Raw genomic sequence first — 20,930 nt, 5'->3', positions numbered from 1 at the left:
AATAAATGACATAATTACAATTTACATATTTATATAATATACATATCTATGAAGGGGTTAAGCTAGTGCTGCACACATTCCCACACACTTCATATTACAAAGTACGAATCAACCCGCACACACCCACTAAACATCCCACCACACATACGTCTCTCTATAATTGTGAGGCAGAATACATCCTCGTACCCCTTACCCTAACCCTAACCACCATTACGAAATGCCACACCCTAGCCTTAACCGCGTTCTAACTCCCAACTAAAACCTGAAAAAGGCTGAACATCCAAACAGTCCTTTTCAATTCATGAGGACCAGCCAAAATGTCCTCAAAATTATGATATTCTACCAAAATTGGCCCTCACAACTACACAGGCAAGTGCACAGACATTTTTGGGGGCAGGTGCTCAAGCCCAAAAAAAGGGCACCCATCGCCAAAATTATTCATAAAATTAAGAAAAAACACAGTAGTATATATTTAACTTATGTATTTATTTTTGTTAACACAATCAACCTAGTCTAATCCAATAGGGTAACTCAAATGATCAAATTGAATAAATAAATGAATAACAGGCAAAAAAATAATATTCTAAGAATTTTGCAATATGTAATGTTGAAGTTACATGTTGCAGCTGAACACCCCTCACCTCACCCTCCCCTTCCAAACATGAAAAGGAACCTGTGGTGGCTTCAGTTGTCATAAAAACTCAAAAGGTGTTTAGTTAGTTAGTAGTAAAAAACATGGAAGTCTCCGTAGAGAGGGTCCCCTCGATGTCAATATAAATTATTTAAATGTAAAGGGACTTCTAGGGTAAAGCAAACCTACAATTCATACAATTTAGATGAAACGAACTCGTGAAAAAGTGAGGATTATTAGGGCCCGAGCGCTGTGAAGCAGCGAAGGCCCTTTTGTTCTTCAAGGAATTTTAGTAGTATTATCGTTTGCAATGTTGTACAGTTGTTCAATGACAATAAACACACAAAAACCAGGAAAGTATTTGTAAAAATAGTGAAAAACATTTATTGTAATCACATCATAAATCCCTCCATTAACCCTGACAGTCCTCAAGCAGGTGAAGAAGGTAAGGTCAGCTCAGGGGCTGTTAGATGGGCGCTGCTGATTTCTTCCAACGCTGTGGTTTTCTCAACCCCAGAGCGTGGCGGATTCTCTTCCAGAGTGAAGTCTTCTTTGGTTTCTCAGGGAGAACACTGGAGAGAGACTTCCCCTCAGTGACGTCATCCTTACTCTCTCCATTGAGCTGACGACTGGAAACATCAGCTTCATGACAGTGGCAGACCTCATGACAAGAAGCTCTGAGCTTCATCAGCTCTTCTTGGAGAACGTTCTTTTCCTGGAGCTCAGTGTTGAGCTTCTCCTGGCTGATAGTCTGATTTTGGCAGACCTCATGATAAGAAGCTCTGAGCTTCATCATTTCTTCTTGGAGAACGTTCTTCTCCTGCTTCTCCACCTGGAGCTCAGTGTTGAACTTCTCCTGGTTGATAGTCTGATTTTGACAGACGTCATGATAAGAAGCTCTGAGTTTTATCAGCTCTTCTTGGAGAACGTTCTTTTCCTGGAGCTCAGTGTTCAACTTCTCCTGGTTGGTAGTCTGATTTTGACAGACCTCATGATAACAGGCTCTGAGCTTCATTAGCTCTTCTTGAAGAGCGTTATTCTCATCCTGATGCAGCTCGCTGGTTTGAGTCTCCTTGTCCATGGAGTCAATCTTTTGGCTGTGAGCTTGCCTTTCCTCCACCTCTATCACCACAAGCTCAACCCTGCTGAAATCCCTTATTAAAGGGGCCACCTTCTCCTTCAGAGCCACATTGTCCTCTTCCAGAGCCTCCACTTTGTCTCCCTGTATAGCCAGTTTGCCATTGTGGGCTTTAGAGCGAGCTGCCACTATCTCCTTCACCCTTATCAGAAACCTAGTCTCCTGTTTGAGCTCCTCATCCAGAGCCTTTATTTCAGCCAGTATGCCAGTCATGGCTTCAGAGTGAGCTGCCATTTTCTCCTTCTCCCTCAGAATCTCATCCTCCTGTTCGAGCGTCTTTCTCAGAGCCTCAATCTTAGACTTCACTGTTTCACAAGTCTGAAAAATAGAAACATGGAATTCATTATTAAAAGTCCACTCAACACAACCTGAACATACATTTCTAAAAAAAAATGTTTTACCGGAATGTCCATTTTGGTAGAGGGGGATTTGTGGTTAAGAGAGCAGTGTCTTCTTGATGAATATTTACTGAACAAATCAATTGTTGTCTCCGTAGGCAGGATTGTTATCTTCACGAACGAGGACTGTGGTCTTCTCAGTTGACGGTCGGTTATTTATAAGTTTGGTAGTTCAAAGGACCAAAGAAATGACCTCTACAGTCTATAGAGTTTTTGGTCCTTTGATTGACATTTAAAGATTTGCAGGCCAGCAATCACTTTGATGGTTGCCCCCACAAAAATCATTAAAGAAGGTTTTTAAGAAGCAACAGTTTCCATGGCGATATTTAATAACTACACAACATGGCTGCCCCTGGGGGTTTATCAGGTTGACTTCTATATGATGCACATCGTTGCAGAGCATACACAAATCTTTAGCTAGGCAGCTACTATAGACATGTTCCACAATCCCTCCCCTTGATGCTTGTAGTATTTTAATTTTTTATATTTAATTCTTTGTTTATATATGTATATATATATATATGTTTTATCACCCAGCTCTACCAAACCCAAAATATATATTATTTACCATCACAAGTACATATCTATATATAACATAATTATTATATTGATTTATACTGGACGTCATTATTGATATGGTTTTTTTGCTCATCTCAAATTTGACCTTTATTGAACCAGTTCAAGTCTTTTTCTGTTTGAACTTTATGACTCAGGTTAAGTCCCAGATCCACAGAGAGACAATGGACCAAATGTAAAATATAAGACTGGACAAAATATATGAGAAACTCTCAGTGGTTACCTAGCATTGTGGGTAATGAAGGCGCCGGGAGAAGAATGTGGCCTAATAACATGAACTTTGAACTTGAAATCATGACTCATGAAGTTTATTCGAGCGTGAGTTTGAATCACTAATGATTCTGAGATCAAATGAATAAATCTTTATGGTGGGAGCTGAAGTTGAAGTATATATATATAATAATTTATTAAATTATACCGTATTATAGGGTGTATGTATGTATTTATTTTATTTTTATTACATTATTATTATGTTGTTTTGGTCACAAATATAAAATTATGCCATTTATTTATTTATTACTCCTACTACTACTACTACACACACACACACACACACACACACACAGCCTATTTCATCTCTACTCCAATTAACTTTATTTTTTCATTACATTATCATCAATTTAACTGGATTATGTTGTGTCCGTATGTCTTCTCATTGTGTACATATATGTGTGTATCTTATGTGTCTTGTATGTCAATTTCTGTTGTCACCATTTCACCCAAAAAATAGTACACTGTATTTTTACAATGCATTTGTTTCACAATGTGCTAACATCATCAAGCTGTTATAACAATGTGTTTATCTTATTCAACTGTAATAATATAATGTGCTAAATTCAATTGACTCTCATGTCACAATGTGCTAAACATAAAACGTTGCAATGTCTTACTCTTATTCAACTTTGATGTTGCAGAGTGCTAATTACATTAGACTTTGATATCCCAATGTAATAGTAATACCAGAATCTGGTATCTGGTTAAAGGAATAAAGTTTATCTTATTAAACTATTCTACATGTTACACAGTTTTAATCCTATTCAACTTTGATTTCAATTGTGATATCAAAATGTGCTAATCTTATTCAAATGTGATGAAATCAATTAACTTTGTTGCCACAACGTGGTGTTTTTCAACTTTGACGATACAAAGTGCTAAATTCATCAGGCCTTGATGTCCCAATCGGCTAATCTTATTCAACTGCCATATCACAATGTGCTACATTAATTCCATCATGATGTCACAACACTGTGAATGTTATCTCCATTTTGTGTACATTTGTCTTAAAGATATGGCCAGATTCCCATCCATGTTACACTCATGATTATGAACAAACTCTATTTTATTTCATAACACACACATTTTTGCACAGAGAATAAAAGCATCACTGTCTTAAAGGTCCAGTGTGTAAGATTTAGGTGAAAGGGAACTATTGGCAGAAATTTAATGTAGAATAATCCTCATGATGTTTTCACTAGTTCGTTACATCTAAATTGTATGAATTGTAGTTTTCTTTACTCCAGAAAAGACCCTTTATATTAAAATACTTTATATTTACATCGAGGGGACCCTCTCTACAGAGGCTGCCATGTTTTTTACATTAGTCCAGACTGAACAAACTAAACACATTTTGAGTTTTTATGACAACTGAAGCTACCACAGGTTCTTTTTCATGTTTGGAAGGAGAGGGTGAGGTGAGGGGTGTTCAGCTGCAACATGCAATTTCAACACTAGATATCACAAAATTCTACACACTGTACCTTTCTGTTTGCCAAAGATCAATCAATCTACCGTCTACTTAGTGAAGGCCTATTTCTGGTTAAAAAAAATCTCAATTATCATAATTTGAGAAAGTAATTTCTGTTTTTGAGAAACCCACTCAAAAAATAATGAATATGATCTTGTGGTTTGGGCCTCCACAAAGTGCAGCGTAACACTCCCAAAATGGAAAAAAAGGAATCTAAGGTTAAATGGTTAGCAGAGGACTATGTCTAGGTTACAATAGATTGCATAAATAACCCAGAAATAAATAAATAAATAAAACTTCCTTCCACTGGGGAAATAAATTCCTCCTGAACATTGTGCAGATCTGATAACGAAAGCAGATCTTTCAAAGTTATTGTTGCCTAAGCAGGTTCTACCAGTCATACAATCTCCGAGTTCTGTTTTCCTTTTTAAACCAGCACTATGAATGTTTGAGGGGACGACAAAAAACGAAAAAGCTTCGGCACACACTTTGTCTATATTTGTGACTCACAGTAGATGAAGATCAGATCACATTTCATGAGCAAGTAATGCAGGGAGGCAGGTCCTACCTCAAAGTCTGCAGACTTTTTCTTGCCACTTTACAGTTTACATGAACATACCATACATTTCTCAAACCTTTGATAAAACAATCAATGGTCCTCTGCAGCTGCCTTAACCATTACAGACAACATACAGTACGCACACTGCATCAGACACATAGCTCACTCACATGAATGAAACATGAAAAACAATGTACGACAACTTTGTATTGGGAACATTGGACACAAATTGTAACACACAATCATACACAGAGATGTGACACGCAAAGAGTGTAGTAACTCTGTATTAAAATTGAACATTTTTGTTTGATGAAGTCTTTGCCATTTGTATCTGTGGAGACGATCTGTATTTAAATGAAAGTGTTTGCAGCAGCAGCTCTTGGTTGAAATAAGGCTATGATTTGATTCTCAAAGCAAGAGTTCACAGATCGGTCAAGTTCTGGTCATTCTTTGCTGGGATGTTAGAGATTGTGGAGAATACAATCAGAAACATTGACATTCTGCAGACCGGCGTGGAGAGCATCTTGGAGAATAGTGATCCAAGTTTGTCCTGATGCTTTTCTCTGACTTCCCATGAGGAGCTGTGTCTTGTTTTCCTCTCCGTTTAATTTGAGCTTTTCTCTCCTCGATTCTTGAAACTAAATACTAAAGAGAATTTCATGTCTTTGAATAGTTTCCACTGGTACATCTGCCTAAAATCGAAACCAGCTTAATCCAAAAGCTTGGAGTGCTCTATCCTTGTAATGGTCCAGTCTGGTGGCACTCCCTTAGTAAACTCCCTTTGGAATCTGTCAGGAAAACAAGAGAAAAAGAAAGATCAGGAGGGGATATCATTCAAGAGTTTTCTCTTTCATTAGTATTCTAATCGCATATACTCACTCATAATTTGCAGTTAGCAGTCTTTTCGTTTCTACTTCTCCCTCACCACCAATGGCCACCTGGAAGACACGAGCTCCCTCCATGTCGTCATCAGGAAGCTGTGCGCTTGTCAGATACCAGAAGCGCATCAGGATACTGACAAACTTCCTTCCTGAAACAACAGTGCTCACACTGATTAATTACAAAAAGAAAATAGCATTTTTATCATCAGCTGTTTCTTAACAGCTCTTTCATACTGACCATTTTCATCATAGTAGATTCCCACGTCTCCGGATGTTGTGTACATGATCTCGTCAGCATTTGCAGAGAGGGCTTTCTTGTGGCTCAGTGGCAGCAGGTTGCACTTTTCCTCAAGCTTTCCAATCAACTGCGAGGATATGAACAAAGAAATAATAATATATATAATAAATATTCATATTGGTATGTAAAATAATCCACACTTTTGCTGCCAGCACCATTGGTTGTTTGTTTTTTTGGACACTGTATACAGTATATATATATATATATATATATATATTTATATTCACATTTGGAACATTTTAGTGTGCGTCCAGAATCTTAAAGATACAGTGTGTAGAATTTTTTGATATCTAGTGTTGAATTGCATGTTGCAGCTGAACACCCCTCACCTCACCCTCTCCTTCCAAACATGAAAAAGAACCTGTGGTAGCCTTTAATTGTCATAAAAACTCAAAAGGTGTTTAGTTTGTCCAGTCTGGACTAATGTAAAAAACATGGTGGCCCCTGTAGAGAGGGTCCCCTCCATGTAAATATAAGGTATTTAAATATAAAGGGGCCTTTTCTGAGGTAAAAGGGTAAAACTACAATTAATACAATTTAATGAAATTAATTAGTGATAACATCACAAGGATTATTCTACATTAATTGTCTGCCAATATTTCCCTTTCACCTAAATCTTACACACTGGACCTTTAAACAAAAGACTTGCTGACATGTCACAATAGGGATGACACAGGTGGACATTCTGGTTTAGTGTTGGCTGTTAAATTACAAATGTCTACATCAGTGCACAAATGTCCCTCTGATTATCTATTGAAGCAGAACAGAGCTGATGTTGCTGTTAACTTTAACAGTAACACACATCTGCTGTGGAAAAAAGCTGAATGCACAACACAGTGTGATTTTACAATGCAAACATGAGCTGCTGCTAACACAAACCACCGCTTCATCACTTCCCATACTTACGTCTTTGGCCACGAGACCTTCCAGAGCTTCAAACTGGCTCCGTGACAGGAGTCTGGACACATGGGAGAAAGCCTGCAAGACCAAAACAATGTCCTCGTCAACAACAGCGAACTACCGGGGGGTGCGACGCGGAGACATCGCTCCTGAATACACCAGCAACTTCCTCCGCCGGGTTCCCACACCTGCTTCGCTCCCTCCGTGAACTCCTCGATGCTGAACTCTTTGTCAAAGTAAGCTCGGATCAGAAAGTAGTAGATCCGGGTGCGGAGCCAGATGAAGGGGTTGGGGATACCCACCACCATCACCTTCTGGTTCTGTCTCTCTCTGCCCCGGTCGGAGCTGTAGGGTCGGACCGCTGCTGCCGCCGCACCGGCGGCTAAGGGGGGCGCCGGCCGCAGGACTATACGTTCATTTAAAAACAGACGAGTCCAGCTGAATGTGGATGGAACCCTGTAACAACCTCTCAACATGGGCAGCGCCATCTTTCAGTTCCTCGGAACTCTTCTTATCCGTGTACTTGTATCGTCCGGGGAGGAACAAAATACAGATACTAATGCAAAAACACGCGGAGACAGTGATGCTTTATGATATGAATCAAACCAAGACGTTTTGTAGTCAGTGAGCCCCACTGATTATTTACACTCCGGACTTTGACTGGTTATTTTATTTTGTTTTAGAGGGGACCGCTAAGAGTGTAACACCCAGGGAAGTCGTGTTCACCTCGGGGGAGTTGGACATGGAGCACCAGGAGAGGACACCCGTGCCCATATTTACACAAGTGGACAGGGACGTTTTTCTGCGAGACATCTGTCCAGAGGTAAAACCTGCTTCCTCCATGGCTGCACGAAATGTGCACATTGCACTGGTGACTCGCGAGGCTGCTTCTTCATTTCCGGTTTCCCGTTTGCTATTCGATTGAATCGATTTCATGATCGGTTCGTGATCAGAAGCAGTAAAGTCAAGATTCGACCTCTTCACACCAGAACCTTCTAAATGGCATCTGTGAAACCTGTGTTTTGGTAGATCATTCATTGAATATCCTTTGGTTTTCGAATTTATTTTTGTGATATGCGTATTTTAATATTTAGTGCTCATTTTTAGAGACGGAGCTGCTTAAACTCCTCAGTTTAACCCACCCTGAGAAGTTCAAGTGACCCTTGTTGATCATGACCTCAACTGTATGCATGTCAATTTTCAAGAGATTTTACTGTAGACATTATACTTATATGAAAGGTACATTCGGCATTCCTACCTTGCTGCTCCTATTGAATATTATTGTGGAAACAAAACCTTTATAGGTGACAGATAATTGTCTGTAACAGTTGACTTTCAAAAATTCCCTTTTTAATGACAAGCTTAATCTAAAAGAAGCTTCATATCTAATTACTCGTTAAGAAATCCAGTCCAATCTAGAGTTCAAATCTTGCATTTTGTAAGAACTTGTCTTACCCAGAGATTTATGGAGATATACATTTTTTTTTACATGTTAAGTCACATAACTGAGTGAGTTTATTTTACTTTATAAAGAAACCATAAAACTCATGGTTCACCTATCTTCTTCTTGAGTTTTCAACTGCATCAGTCTTCAGTTTGCTCACTTGCTCAATCTTTAAGCCAACATACTGCTCCTATTGAATATTATTGTGGAAACAAAACCTTAATAGGTGACAGATAATTGTCCCATCATCTAACTTGTAAATTAAACCCAGTGTAGTTAGTGGTGGACACTACACAGAAACAAAAGTTACCGTTGACTAACAATGCCTTCGTATTGTGTCTCTCTCCCGGAACAGGATCAGGACTTTTTAACCAGTTTTTAAATATATGAAGGTTATTTACTATTTAAATACTTTTAACAGTTGCATCACACTCCATGAACGTATCTATAAGTGTATTTAACTTTCTTACTTTAAAATATTTGAATACCTCTACAGCTTTCTCTCACAGGTTTAAACCTCAGATTTTAGCACCATTGCCGGGGTTGCTAATCTGTGACTACATTAGGTGCACTTAGTAGTAGAATTAAACTATATGAATATAGATTAGAAAAAACAGTGAAGTCACCAACCACTCTTTTTTTTAACAAACTCACATTTTTAATGGCCAGAAGAAGAATTTTAATGCTGCTTGTCATGTTTTCTGTGTAAACTGCATGGACAAAATCCTTACTTATGGGTCATGACCTTAAGTAAACTAATCAAAAACTTGAACCATAAACTATACAGTACACTGGTATATCACAGGCAGCAGGCAGTGGGAGCGAGACAGACGTCTCGGAACCTCAGTAGGCCAATCAACACTCATTCCCCAATCTTGCTCATCCCACCTTTAAATGCTCATACCTTATTTTATTTTTATTGTACAGCTGTTTCACTAGGGAGATTTTTATCAGTAGCTGATACTGATTCACATGCCTGGCACAGCATGTCATATTGACAATTTCTCAATGACTTGACAGTGGCAACACACACTTATCCACCTCCTCCCTATTCACATCATGTACCAGTCACCAGTAGTTTGCATTATTCTGACAGACTTAACTGAGCGATGAGGATTCTTTTTCAGCGCAGACCTGCTGTGCTCAGAGGTGTGTATCTTGGGCCATGCCTGGAGAAGTGGACTGTTGAATATCTCAGGCTGAGAGGAGGAGACAAGGAAGTGAAGATTCATGTATCTACAGTACCACAGATGGACTTCCTTCACAAGAACTTTGTGTACAAGTGAGCTTTGTCTCTCACACACAAACACACGCACCAGCAACACCTCCTATCCAGATTTCTCAATCACTACTAATTCTTCACAGGACTCTACCGTTCAATGAGTTTGTGAAAAGGGCATCTGAGAAAAAACACTCAGACTTTTTCCTGTGTGAGGTAAGAATCCTAAAATAAGAGCATGGCATATATTATTTAACAGTATGTTGTTTTCTTTAAATGACACAAACTCCTTTTTAGGATGAGAGCTATTATCTGCGATCACTGGGAGAGGACGTCCGAAAGGTATTTAGACTTTCAAATTCTGTAAGGATGAAAAAACTTGCTGTCCTTTTACTATTACAACATTGTGTTTTTTTTTAATGCAAATTTAATTACAGCAAATTGTCTGACTTAGTTGAATGTCTGATTGCATTTAAATGTACCATATGTATTCACCTTTTCCCACAGGAACCTGCTGACCTGAACAAACAGTTCCCGCACTTGGCAGAGGACTTTTCTATCCCACAGTTCTTTGAACCTGAGCAGTTCTTCTCCAGTGTTTTCCGTATCAGCTCCTGTGGTCTGCAATTGTGGACACACTACGATGTGAGTGTTTTAATGTGGTATGTGTAATGTTGTCAAAAGGTGAGAGGTCACCTGGGGGGTGGAGAAATGTCTGTGAACTAACAGACAAGAAGGATCCATCCAAAGCAACGTCTGTGTACTTTCTCTCCTTACATTAAATTAATAGCACCCTCAGTACGCTCTCTCTTCTTGTCTTTGTGCACATATGTCCTTCAGGTGATGGACAACCTGCTGGCTCAGGTGACAGGGATGAAGAGAGTGGTCCTCTACAGCCCCCAGGATGCATTGCACCTTTACCTGTCAGGTGAGTACAGTGGACAGATGCAACTGTCAGCCTGTTTGAATACATGAACTATATCAATGAAGTCAGCTTTCATATTAGACTCTGATATCGTAGTGTGTCCACAATGAGGGAGTTTTTCCTCCAGTGGCCAAAGTGCTTGCTCATTGTGGGAACTGGTGGGTTTCTCTATATTTTGATTTTAAGGTCCTGACCTTCTATGTAAAGTGCCTTGAGATAATGTATATTATGATTTGGCGCTATACAAATAAAATTGAATTGATATTGATGTCATCTGATTGGATCCATTTTCAGTATTGTCTGTTTTTTAAGCTTGGTGTAATGCTTCAGTGCGCCCTTTTAATTTGAATATCACCCAGCAGGTGATAAATCTGAGGTTCTGGACATCGATTCCCCAGATCTGAAACGATTTCCTGACTTTGTAAAGGCAAAGCGGTACGAGTGTGTGCTTGAGCCTGGAGATCTGCTCTTTATCCCTGGTAAGGAGAGTTTTCCACATTAGTCACAGAAGTAATAAAGTGATATATTACATTAGACATGAATGATTATATGAAACTGAATTAAAATTGTTCCTCTTGAATAAAATACCAGCCTTTATTTCCTTGTTTTCTGCAGCCCTGTGGTTCCATAACACCAGTGCACTGCAGTTTGGTGTGGGTGTGAACGTGTTCTGGCGCCATCTACCTGCTGACTGTTATGACAGAAAGGACCCGTACGGTAATAAAGACCCATTGGCCGCAACTCGAGCCCTTCAGGCACTGGAGAGGGCACTACACACTCTGGAGGAACTTCCATCAGATTATCGGGACTTTTACGGGCGCAGAATGATTCAGCGCATTAAAACACGAACTTACTGTGACAGTCTATCGGCCACACAGACAAAGGAGGACTCTGACAGTACATTACCCAGCAGGCAATTCACCAAACCTGGATGAGTGTGTAGTATATTACCTATGGAGCCTTTGTCCTCTTCATGTGTTCATTTGACTTTTTGTTCTAATGTTAATCTTGAGGAATGTATGGAACTTTCATTTCAGGTCTATCAAAAATAAAACTGCGTTATATCTCTTCACCATATTTTCATCAAGTTTTCTAAATTGTCAGTGTTGCAGTCATGTGACTTTATAAGAAATATATAAACCACAGTTAATCTTTTTTAAAACCTTCCCTTCAAATGAGATGACAGGAAAAATTTATATTACAACTAACTGTACAAAATATTGTATTTCATTTAAACATAGTTAGAAAGGTTAAATCTGAAAATGTCGAAACAAAACCACCAACATTGTTCTGTTTACATCTCCATGACCCACTCATACATGTGTGTGAGCAGTGTGGTCCGACCACCTCTAGCTCTGGGAGGTCTTAGTTTTCAACTTGGTTGGTTTATTAACTTTAATGACATGCAATTTCTAGCATTGCTCCAACCACCATCACTTTAACCAGCTATAGTGAGTGAGTGAGTGTGTCAGGCCTGTAACAGTTGACTTTCAAAAATTCCCTTTTTAATTACAAGTTTAATCTAAAAGAAGCTTCATATGTAATTACTCATTAAGAAATCCAGTCCAATCTAGAGTTCAAATCTTGCATTTTGTAAGAATTTGTCTTACCCAGGGAGATATACTTTTTTTTTTTACATGTTAAGTCACATAACTGAGTGAGTTTATTTTACTTTATAAAGAAACCATAAAACTCATGGTTCACCTATCTTCTTCTTGAGATTTCAACTGCATCAGTCTTCAGTTTGCTCACTTGTTCAATCTTTAAGCCAACATAGACCCATGGTTCAGAGAATAAGTACCTGCTGGTGGAGATTGTGACGTGGACGAAAATTCCAGCAGAGACGGGTGAGTGCACCTTGAGCTGAAATCGTTCTGCCAGCTACTGTTTTCCAATGAAAGCAACACAGCTGACATTTGGAACAAGAAAGCCTGGTGGGTGGAGGCAGGGGAGGACGATTTTACAATATGTTTCTGGAGTCCACACAAATGCCCACATGTAGACACCATATGTTTGACATTTTATTGCACAGACATGACAGTTATTTATGTTTCCTTACAAACATGGTAAAGCTATGTAAACAGTGGAGCCGCATTTCCACAGTGCGTTCAGTCTGACAACACCTTGAGTCCTCGGTGCTGCATTTCTTCAGTAAGTGTGAGCATGAGAGCCAACCAGTGACCGACTATATGATGCAGAAACAAGCAGAGATATGAGTGTACATCAGAAGGGAGGCTGCACACCGTGAGACAAACTGTTCAACATTCAATAAACCTGCGTCAGGCTGCTGGCTGACACCAGCTCAAAGCTTTTTTCACTGTGATGATTATATTGTGTTGTAGAAACTAAACAAGCCGTGTTCAGTTTCAACACAGAAAAAAACTGGACTGACACCCCAACATTTACCTTTTTAAATGTCATTTGGCTTTGGGTCAGAAAAGGAAAATACACGTAAGTTCTGCTCATTCATTGACAAAACACACAAAGCACTCACGCCGTCTTCAGGGAAAAGTCTTGGGCCATGGCCGCTGGTACTGTCCACTACACTGTGGTCTGTATCCACTTGAATTTCTCAAGTCCTCAGTGTGAGCACGGCAAATATATATATATTGAATCCTGACTAGAGGCAGTAGAAAGGGGGCAGTGCAACATTCCTGCTTCAAGGGTAAACAGAGACTTCTTCTTGGTGCCGTTTAGTCCCCGGGCTCTCCATGTGGCCCACCCCCCCCCTAAACTAAATCAGTGCAGAGGTTCAACCAAATGAGGTACACAAACATCTTCTCCCCAACTTCATGTACTTCCTGGGTATGTGCACAACTCTTTCTCATCAGACAGAAAACAGAGAAAAAATGGCACATTGCTTGGTGGAGTTCTCTATTCTGCAGATTAAACAACTAACTCTGGATTTTGGGGTACATTTTCCTAATGTTGCTGTCAGGCAGATGACAGACAAAGTGCAGGATGTCTTTTTTTCCATGTGATCAGCCAGCTTTGGACACAGAGGGTGGATTTGATGTGTGGGGTTGGTGCTATGGAGTCTGTGCCATGCCGCGAATGGACTTCATCTTCTCCAGTCTTTTAGAAAGGTGGCTGTTGTTCGACTCAAGTTCGTCGACCTTGTCCAGGGAAGACCGCAACTGTTGGGTGAAACGGGGAGTTAGAGATGACTGCTGATTCAAAGGAGCCATCTGAATAATCTGCGGTGTAAGGAAGCAACACGGTACCTCTCTCTGGAGTTTCCGTTTCTCCGCCTTTAGCTCATCCTCCACTTTCTCTGCGTTCTCTGCCGCAGACTTGTAGCGTGTCACCTGACCCTCCAGTCTGGTCACCTGGACAACAGAAAACAACTCTTTAAGAACATTGTCATGTTTTCAAACCCACCGCACAGTCAGGACTCCTCTCAGCTTACGTTTTGTTCTAAAGCAGTGACTTCTTGTTCGGCCTTCACCAGTTTGAACTTCAAGTCATTTATTTGCCGGTTGGAGTCTCCTGGAAAATATTCAAAACAAACATTCTTCATTCATAGGATGCAGCACACTGCAACAGAGAGGTTCAAGTGAGATATCAATGTACGTCACTTACTCTGTATTTCTGTTATGTTGGGATCATTGCCATTTTCAAGAACCTCACCGTCTGGGCATGAACTGCTGTCTGTGCCATTCTTTTGTGATTTCTGTTCCAGTTGCGCTTTCAGCTTCTTCACCTATTAATAGCAACGTCAGATGAAAAGTCACTTACTCAGCTACACTTTCTGCATGTGATGGTGTAGACCCCATCACTGTCATCTTTGTGACAGATACAATGTTATATTCTCTTTCTTTTAATGATTCTTGGCACTCTGCCCCTAGTCGGCTGGTTCCAGTTGACAAGTGAATATTAAAAGCAGGTTTTTGTGGCAGGTGGAAAATTGTACACAAAATGGATTTTCTTTGGCTTATTAAACTGAGAAAAGTGGAAAGCTCTTGATCAGTCACAGTGATCAACCTTTTATATGGATCAAAAAGGTTGGGATAGAATAATTTCTATATAGATGCTGTTTAAATTATTTGCTTATAGTGATCACGAAACTTACAGTGTTGAGTTTGGGCTTTTTTCAACAATTGGTGAAAAGTGTAAACTGTCACGCCATCGCTCATATTTAACGACTCTGCCTCTATCAGATAAACAAACTCAAAGCTGGATTTGGCAAACCATGGTGAACTGAGACAGCTGAGAACCAGCTTTGTAGCACAAGTTATCCAGGACGGATGATGTTAGGTCAAGTTGGACCGCGTAACAAAAACATATCCTAGATATGTTGAACTCGCTCTGTAGTACAGGCCTGCGATTTCCAAAACTAAATTTTGATCTACACTGACTCATGAGAAAAATATTTCTATCCTTAGCTGCTAACTTCAGTGTCCAGCACCAAACAGCAGAAAAGTTGGCAGCTCACAAGCAGCAGAGACGTGGTGTAAAGTGGGTCTATCTGTGCTTTTCCACTGAAAACAGCTACCACCAGAACAATAAGCTACAAGACTAAATGAGTAACTGAAGAGTTGTGATGTTCACAATTGACATGACGCGTAGCAATTTGATCAGTATATAATAAGAAAATGTAGATAAGTGCAGGTTTAAAAACAGGTCACAAATATAGTTTCCTTTAACATTCTGAGAACATTTTCAATGTTTTCCCACAGAATAATTCATGGGTCTTCATGACAAAAACCCGGCATATAATTGACTGATTTAATTTGGTTCAGTTTGACTGAATTTAAAAGGGACCTTTGGCCTTGGTGATATGCGCTTTCCACTTTAATTCTCAAAAACTGCTGGAGACTTCTGGAGAGATTTCACATTTACGCACAGTAAAAAGCATTTTTTTGGCTGTTAATTACAAATTTTGTGTTTCCAACTGCAGTGTACGATATGTGGGATTGACTCCAAATAAATGAGTGTCTACATTCCTTGTTATAAAAGTACATTCCACTCAGTCATCCCTCTTGGGGAAGATTATCAAATCATCAGTAAACAATATTAATATTGCTGTCTCAGAGAGTAGGTAGATCACTGACTCACCTGTTCTATCATTTTTTCACGCTCATCCACCAGTTTCCTCAGGCGAATCTCTAAAAGACAAAACACGCATCAAGACAATGTCTCAGAAAGGCTCGTCTCACATCTTGGTGTCATATGAATTCAAGCAACAATAAATCACAACAGCTACAGTCCATCTTTAAAAAGAACAAAATCAGTGAACATACCAGGGGTGGGGAGAACCAAGGAGATGGTGTGTGAGGGGGCTGGGTCAAGTGAGGTTGATGCATGCAACACAACAGGAGTCCATAGGGGAGTGACGGAGTGGGGTGTGAGGGGGAATGTTAGCATGCACAGACTGTGGAAAGGAGGGTCAATGCAGCTGGTGGAACTACATTCACGCTACAGCATATAACCACAATGTGTGACAACAGATATCCAAGTATAGACTGATAAAGAAGGTTTTAACGTTGAAAACAAAAATGAGTTTAGATCAACATTTCAAATAGGTGTCAACAGGGGATTTATTGGCATTTCATTGTTCAGGGACCGCAGACATCTTTTCCATAAAGTGGAACATAATGTAAACATGCATTTATCATACATTAATGTGCCTTAGAATTCAGGGCCTTGGAAATGTCTTAACTAAATATTATAATTTGAACCTTCATAACATACCTAGAAAATGTAAAAGCCAGATTGCTACAGTCTTAAAGGTGCTATATGTAAGTTTACTCTGCTACCAAATGTGGTGTCTTGCTGGAAATGGTTGACGGTGATGGCCGCTTGCCATGACCAACGGCTACTTTTACAAGACATGAGGTCATGATGTGTCCTCTGAGCAGGAGTTGACTGGATGCTACAGCTATCAAAAAGTGACAAGAAAGTCCAGCTGGGCCACTACAAATATGTTAGCATGCTAATTTCCGGTGATGAGTAAAGGCCCGGTCACACGTGTAAATGCATCAGTTGCGAACATTCGCCTCCTGGTTATCAGTGTGAGCGAGGAGGTGAAAAAGCACATCAGAAGTGCAGCTTCTTGTGGAGTTAAACTTTGGTGACGTTTGACCTGCAACATTCACCTGCAAATTTATGTTTGTGTGATCGTGCTCAAGACTGAATTTTTCTCTTTACACTGGTAAATACGCAGCTGTACATACATAGCTATGTAGTGATAACTTATATATAGCCCCTTAAATGAGAATTAGCAAAATGTGCCCCCCCCCGAATGAGCTCTTTTAGGGAATAACAATTCCATCAAGCAGAACAAATGGTCTGAGACACTGAAAAACAATATCCTCAATAAAACATCACAAGCATCATAGGCTATTACATCAATAACTAAATACAAGTAGCAGTTCTATCCACTGGTCAAAGTCCAGTCCATCCTCGCAGTTTCTTCATCTCTCCGCAAATCATCCTTTTTTTGTACATATGACCTCAATGAAAACTGATGTTTGGACTTTTACCGTGCATTTTTAAAAATAACATACATACATACACCACTGTTCAACAAAGTGCTGTTTGGTTTTGCAAATATCTATTCTACCCCCTTTTTAAGAGCTAAGCAACGACTACTGAAGGAACATCAGATACATCTATACTACAGTATATACCACTTATAAACTAAGACATTTTACAGTCCTCTTTGCCCTTGCCTTTGCCTTTCTTGCTGTTCTTCCTTACATCTTTGCTTGAATGTGGTGGCTCTTTGTCACTGGCTACATGGACGGCCCTCTCTGGTGAAACCAAACTGTCACCCTGTAACTCCTGCTTGTCTAATCCTTCCTCTACTGGAAAAGATGTTGCCTGGTTAGTGTCCTCTGCAACAACACCTGACTCTACAACATTTAAAATGGCTCCGTCCTCTATATTGGGCCGTGCCTCATCTGCCGTGGCTTCCTCATGAGCCAAAGTGCTCTGCTTGTCTTGATGTATTGTTTCAGACTCTTTATCTACCTGGTTACACTCATCAAACGTAGACGTCTCATCGTTTCTCTCAGTTGGCTTGTTTTGTGTATTTTCACTTGGATCTGACACAACTTCAACTCCCTCCTCAACGATTTCCTCTTCTTTGTTTTCTGGTGCATTGGTTTGAAAAGCTGCTTCAACATCCATGTCATCAAAATCAAAAGATTGCCCTTCCTCATCTTCACCATCCTCTTCATCACTGCCCTGCTGGTTAGGTTGAGATGAATCATCCTCGCGTTTGTCTTCGCTGGATTCATGCAGGTGCTCAGCCAGAGAACAGGAGGAACCAATCTCTTCTTCTTTCTGAGAGTCTGGTGTATTTAACTTGTCAGTGGTATCAATCTCATCTGTTTCTCTGGCATTTGATTCATCTTTCAGGTCCACACACTCTAATGTCTGGCTTTCTACCTCATCTAAATGTTCAACCTGAGCTTCAGTCTCTAACAGACCTTTTTCGATGTCTAATGCATCTGGGTTATTCGTTAATGATGCGCTGTCGCCATTTTCATCATGTGAGGAGCTTTCTGGCTCGATTAAACCTCCAGGTTCCTTCAAGTCTCTCTCCAACTCTTCTTTTTGTGTCCCATCTTGTTTTAGCTCTGAATTACCACCAGCCTGACAAGGAGCAGTGACGCTGAGAGGAAAACTTTCTTGTTCAGTCTGTATTCCTGCCTCCTCTATATCTTTTGTTGTCTCCTCAGGATCTTTATCAGGAACCATGATGGGAGAGTCATCCCTTAGTGATGATGGCTCTGGTTGAGGCTTGGAGTCAGACAAGCTCTTGAGACAGCTTGTGACGTCATCAGTATATGCCGACAAGACTGATGTGAGGTCTATTCTCTCATGAACGTTAGTGGATTCAGATAAATCAGCAGCAACATCGATGTTGCTCGGAACGTGTGATTCATCTTCAGTGTTTTCCTGACCGATGGTATCAGTTTTACATTCAGGCTTCATCTCATCAACAGACACAACGTCCTCATCCTCAACATTATCAATGATTTTTGACTCACTTTGGATGATGTGACCATTAGTTGAGAGTACTGACTTATCTACACTGTAAGTAAGCTTATTGTCAAGGCCATCGGTGCAGTCTGTACTGGTGGAGGTGTCAGTAAGATCACATGTACCCAGATGGGTCTCCTGAGGACATGGTATAGATTCAACCTCTCCTGCTTTCTCTGTTTCTTCTTTGCCCTGCTCATCCATACTGGGTTCTTTGCATAATTCCATCGGAGTTTCAATATGAGAAAAAGTTTCAGTTGGTGCCACTACCTCTATTATGTCTGCTGTGTCACTCTGATCTTTGTTTGGTTCATTTGTTTCGTGATTAACTCTTATTTCCTCTCGAGTTTCAGTGCAAGAAAGGGGTTTGCTTGGTGCCACTTCTTTTAATTCTTCTATTGTCTCAGTTTTCAAAGTTTGTTCCTTGTCATGCTCATTTGGTTCTTGGAAAGCTTCTTTGTGAGAAAAGGTTTCAGTGGGTTCGAGTGCTTTTGCTGCTTCTTCTGCTTCCTCAATTTGTTGCCCGACCTGCTCTTTCTTTACTTGATCCATCTTTGATTCCTTGAGGATTTCAGCGACAGAATCGTCTATATTAGGTTCTGTTGTATTAGATCCAACTTGTTCTTCTTTATCTGATTCTACACTGTGTTCTGTTTTGCTGTTTTCTTTTTCTGTTTCATCTTTTTGTTGGTTCCCTTTCTTTTTGCCTCTTCTCTTCTTTTTCTTCCTTTTCCCTGAAGCATTAGCTTCACCCTGAGATTTACTGGGTATTTCCTTCGCCTCGACATTGTCTATGTCTTTTGCGATGTCCTTCACATCTTTTTGCTGAGGACATGATTCTGTACTCAAATTACTTTCCATAGCTTCTTCTTGTTTGTTTTCTTGCTTTTCACTAAGCTTGTTACATGTCTGTTTAAAATCATCCCTGTGTGTGTTAACACTGCTGCTTTCGGTTTCTGTCTCCACTAAATCTGTCTCACACCTGCTTGTTTCTGTGTCTGGACTATTTTCCTCAGCACTTGTTACAATTATATCTTTGGCTTCAGTAATTGGATGATCGGGAATGTCAATATTTAAGTCTTTGCTGAGGTCGCTTTCTCCAATGCGCTCGTCCACTGTGCTTAAGCATGTCTGTTGTTCCTCTGCAGTCTGTTCTCCACTAGATGTTTCCACTGTGGACACTGCAACATCACAGAGTTTATCAGAGCTCAACTGATTCTCTTGTGCTTCCTCTTTCACAATTTCTTGATGCTGATCTGGATCCACCTCCTCAGTCTCATCTGTGTTGCCTGAGAGATCATGAAGAGCATATGGTGATAAAAGGCCAAAGAAATGTTGACTTAAGACATGATTTTCAAAAATCTTCATCAGGGAGCACATTAGCAGATACGGGCAGAACACCTGATTGATTCAGTGGCCAGAAAGAGAAGCACAAGAGTCAAGATACCCAAGAGAAGCACAAGAAGAAGAAGAAAGGCAGGAGCGACACCGAAATGAAGTTCTTGATCCCACGAACAACTGTGTGACAGGAAAAGAAGCCAAAGACTGGCAGCTCAAGAGTACTCTACATCATCTATATCTCTACACATCCGTCAATATGCTACAGAAGACTTGTCAGCATCTACACACCAATACCACACACGTAAGCAGATTTGGTTGTGAATCAGAAATATTATGTATGAGCTGACATGGTGCGAAAGGTGCAAGGAAAATGCATTAAAAGTCAAAACGTTAGCAATGAAGACAAGGCAAGTTAGTAATTGGGATCTTAGTTTCTACAGGACAGCAATCAGATGAATGTGGCTCAAAGGATAAGGCTGGTAACTCTAAAACCTTTCTTGATGATTGAACATCAGTTGAACATCCCATTCCTGTTTGTTGCACTCTGCCACAATTCCATCAATTTGTACTAAGAATGATGTACAAACATTTTTCAAACAGGAGTAAATATGTCATTATTACTTATGTCAGCAGGACAATATTTTTTTCAGTAGGACATAGAAAAAAAACACATTATGTGTTGATAGTAATGAAGGAACATATCACTCACTTAATAGTTTGTGGACAACAGTGATGCTCTATGGTAAAGTGTAAAACACGCAGATAATGTAAGTAGAATACATTATTGTTGTGTTCTAGTCTTTACTTGTCTTGTTAAAAATTTTAAAAAAGGTTTGTCAAATCAATATATATTTGATAGTTTCAAAAAATCTTCAACAACAGAC

At 39.9% G+C, this 20,930-nt stretch overlaps 4 protein-coding genes across 23 annotated transcripts in view; 1 reads left to right on the top strand and 3 right to left on the bottom strand.

Annotated features, from left to right (window-relative positions):
* Positions 1 to 989: 989 nt before the first annotated feature.
* Positions 990 to 2,313, bottom strand: LOC109637337 (golgin subfamily A member 6-like protein 6). The gene is made up of 2 exons (XM_020099614.2): positions 2,171 to 2,313; positions 990 to 2,087 (listed from the first exon to the last, which is right to left on the bottom strand). The coding sequence occupies exons 1-2, from the start codon at positions 2,180 to 2,182 to the stop codon at positions 1,098 to 1,100; spliced, it is 1,002 nt and encodes a 333-aa protein (XP_019955173.2). The 5' UTR covers positions 2,183 to 2,313; the 3' UTR covers positions 990 to 1,097.
* Positions 2,314 to 4,963: 2,650 nt separating this feature from the next.
* Positions 4,964 to 7,652, bottom strand: maip1 (matrix AAA peptidase interacting protein 1). Its single transcript, XM_020099771.2, has 5 exons — positions 7,314 to 7,652; positions 7,132 to 7,203; positions 6,166 to 6,292; positions 5,926 to 6,076; positions 4,964 to 5,834 (listed from the first exon to the last, which is right to left on the bottom strand). The coding sequence occupies exons 1-5, from the start codon at positions 7,611 to 7,613 to the stop codon at positions 5,756 to 5,758; spliced, it is 729 nt and encodes a 242-aa protein (XP_019955330.1). The 5' UTR covers positions 7,614 to 7,652; the 3' UTR covers positions 4,964 to 5,755.
* Positions 7,653 to 7,808: 156 nt separating this feature from the next.
* Positions 7,809 to 11,785, top strand: tyw5 (tRNA-yW synthesizing protein 5). Its single transcript, XM_020099770.2, has 8 exons — positions 7,809 to 7,948; positions 9,697 to 9,851; positions 9,935 to 10,004; positions 10,086 to 10,130; positions 10,296 to 10,433; positions 10,629 to 10,716; positions 11,076 to 11,192; positions 11,329 to 11,785. Exons 1-8 carry the CDS (start codon positions 7,868 to 7,870, stop codon positions 11,646 to 11,648), a joined length of 1,014 nt encoding a protein of 337 aa, XP_019955329.2. The 5' UTR covers positions 7,809 to 7,867; the 3' UTR covers positions 11,649 to 11,785.
* Positions 11,786 to 12,721: 936 nt separating this feature from the next.
* lrrfip1a (leucine rich repeat (in FLII) interacting protein 1a) overlaps positions 12,722 to 20,930 on the bottom strand; it is a 42,005-nt gene continuing 33,796 nt past the window's right edge. For 19 of the 20 annotated variants that reach the window (XM_020099683.2, XM_069532259.1, XM_069532253.1 and 16 more), the window contains one exon: positions 16,236 to 19,994. In XM_020099683.2, coding sequence (XP_019955242.2) covers positions 17,356 to 19,994 — 2,639 coding nt within the window. In that variant the 3' untranslated portion in view covers positions 16,236 to 17,355. Of the gene's footprint in view, positions 13,851 to 13,937; positions 14,043 to 14,122; positions 14,203 to 14,295; positions 14,417 to 15,771; positions 15,822 to 16,235; positions 19,995 to 20,930 lie in introns of those variants that run through there. The other variant, XM_069532264.1, reaches the window with a different exon arrangement.

The sequence above is a fragment of the Paralichthys olivaceus genome, chromosome 10, assembly GCF_024713975.1.
Source record: "Paralichthys olivaceus isolate ysfri-2021 chromosome 10, ASM2471397v2, whole genome shotgun sequence".
NCBI lineage: Eukaryota > Metazoa > Chordata > Actinopteri > Pleuronectiformes > Paralichthyidae > Paralichthys > Paralichthys olivaceus.
Note: the sequence above shows the minus strand (reverse complement) of the source record. Positions and strands in the feature narration are given on the sequence as shown.

Excerpts from the sequence above, each read along its gene's own strand:
- maip1 (XM_020099771.2), bottom strand. The coding sequence starts at position 7,613 with ATGGCGCTGCCCATGTTGAGAGGTTGTTACAGGGTTCCATCCACATTC. Across the intron at positions 6,077-6,165 it reads AATCTACTATGATGAAAATG|GAAGGAAGTTTGTCAGTATC; the intron begins GTCAGTATGAAA and ends CTGTTGTTTCAG. Across the intron at positions 5,835-5,925 it reads CTGCTAACTGCAAATTATGA|ATTCCAAAGGGAGTTTACTA; the intron begins GTGAGTATATGC and ends TTTTCCTGACAG.
- tyw5 (XM_020099770.2), top strand. The coding sequence starts at position 7,868 with ATGGAGCACCAGGAGAGGACACCCGTGCCCATATTTACACAAGTGGAC. Across the intron at positions 10,434-10,628 it reads AATTGTGGACACACTACGAT|GTGATGGACAACCTGCTGGC; the intron begins GTGAGTGTTTTA and ends TATGTCCTTCAG. Across the intron at positions 10,717-11,075 it reads ATTGCACCTTTACCTGTCAG|GTGATAAATCTGAGGTTCTG; the intron begins GTGAGTACAGTG and ends ATCACCCAGCAG.